The 1562-nt window shown below is 38.2% G+C and overlaps 1 protein-coding gene across 1 annotated transcript; it reads right to left on the minus strand.

Moving 5' to 3' along the window:
• Positions 1-301: 301 nt before the first annotated feature.
• On the minus strand, positions 302-1265 carry LOC114367417 (glycine-rich cell wall structural protein-like). The gene has a single exon (XM_028324596.1). The coding sequence runs from the start codon at positions 1149-1151 to the stop codon at positions 639-641; it is 513 nt and encodes a 170-aa protein (XP_028180397.1). The 5' UTR covers positions 1152-1265; the 3' UTR covers positions 302-638.
• Positions 1266-1562: the final 297 nt, after the last annotated feature.

Below are 1562 nucleotides of genomic sequence, written 5' to 3' on the forward strand. Positions count from 1 at the left end.
TGTTAGAATTAGTTGCACCTCTTGTACCTAGCCATCGTCTTATCCATCTGATCCGCAATGTATATACATTCAAAGTAGTAACAGCACTTGTGTATTTTAATTGAAGTCAGAGTAATACTAACCTTCATTCTCAGCCATATCTCTTATTTGTGAAAAAACTAGATCACGTGGAGTAAATTAACTAGCTAGATACATACGCTCAAATTACATAATTTGGATTATCTCATGAAGGTTTATAAATATAGTTCAAGTCTCTTGATATATGTTTTAAAAAACTTTAACCGCAACCCAAGCATCCTAATTATACAAGCAGAGACATATATTCTCATATATTTAGTAACAATAATTCACTCGAATTACAAGTCGTAAGATATGGCATATATATAACACATACAATATTGTAGAATGACATGGGTAATTTTTGGGATCTTCTGCATCAAATGAAATTGAGCTAGCATACACGTAGCTACGTACATACGTGAACTTATTTGTGGTACAGAACATATTAGCTAGAAAAAGGAAACAAATTTAACAATAGCAAACCATAACTGTAAAAATGAAACACTAATGATTACTATGATCATCACAAATCTGGAATTATTGAACGTACGTAATTAACTCCTTAGTTGATTGATTTTTCAAGGCTTTTTGGCTTCAACATGCTTGAAACCACCAATGACACCACCAACACCACCTATAGCACCTACACCACCACCAATGCCTTTGTAAATGCCTCCTCCAATTCCAATTCCTTTGTAAATGCCTCCTCCAATTCCTATTCCTTTGTAAATGCCTCCACCAATTCCACCACCTAGACCACTTCCTCCTCCATAACCACCACCAAGACCACTACCACCTCCAAGTCCTCCAACTCCACCACCTCCTGCTCCTCCTCCATATCCACCACCTAAACCACTATCACCACCAGCTCCTCCTCCATAGCCACCTCCTAAACCACCACCACCTCCACCAGCACCGCCAATGCCGCCAATGCCACCAACACCACCAATGGACCCTCCATCTAAGCACGATTCTGGCTTCTTCACCTCTTCCTTTGATTTTTTCTCCAAGTTCCTTGCATCAACATATTGGGACATTCCCAGCACCAAACATACTCCCAAAACAACTACTGAAATGAACTTTCTCTCCATCACTGATCTTATTCTAATCTTTAAGACTTTAACTACTACTGTGTGTATATATGTGGCTATAGTAATTGTATACACACCTCACTAGGACTTTCTCCCTCTGTTCTTTTGCACCTTATATGCATGCATTTATATAGTTCTCGCTTGCATGCGAATAAATGATAATCTTTATTTCAAAATGCAAAAGACGAAAAGTATTTAATGTGCAGTTGGAGGGTTAGGAGAGAGATGTTTATTGCAACCTCACAAGTTACCTTCCCTCACAGTAATAGTCCAGCTCTACTACATGCCAGTAACGTGACGTTTCCATTCGCATTCATGATTGGCCATTGCATGCCCACACTTGTATTTTGTCTCCATCGAGAATTTGTTTTTGTAACTTATTCTATACTCTATCACACTTTTTTTTTGTTA

Source organism: Glycine soja, chromosome 9 (assembly GCF_004193775.1).
Source record: "Glycine soja cultivar W05 chromosome 9, ASM419377v2, whole genome shotgun sequence".
NCBI lineage: Eukaryota > Viridiplantae > Streptophyta > Magnoliopsida > Fabales > Fabaceae > Glycine > Glycine soja.

Bases quoted from the DNA above. Each gene is read 5' to 3' on its own strand.
- LOC114367417 (XM_028324596.1), bottom strand. From the start codon at position 1,151: ATGGAGAGAAAGTTCATTTCAGTAGTTGTTTTGGGAGTATGTTTGGTG.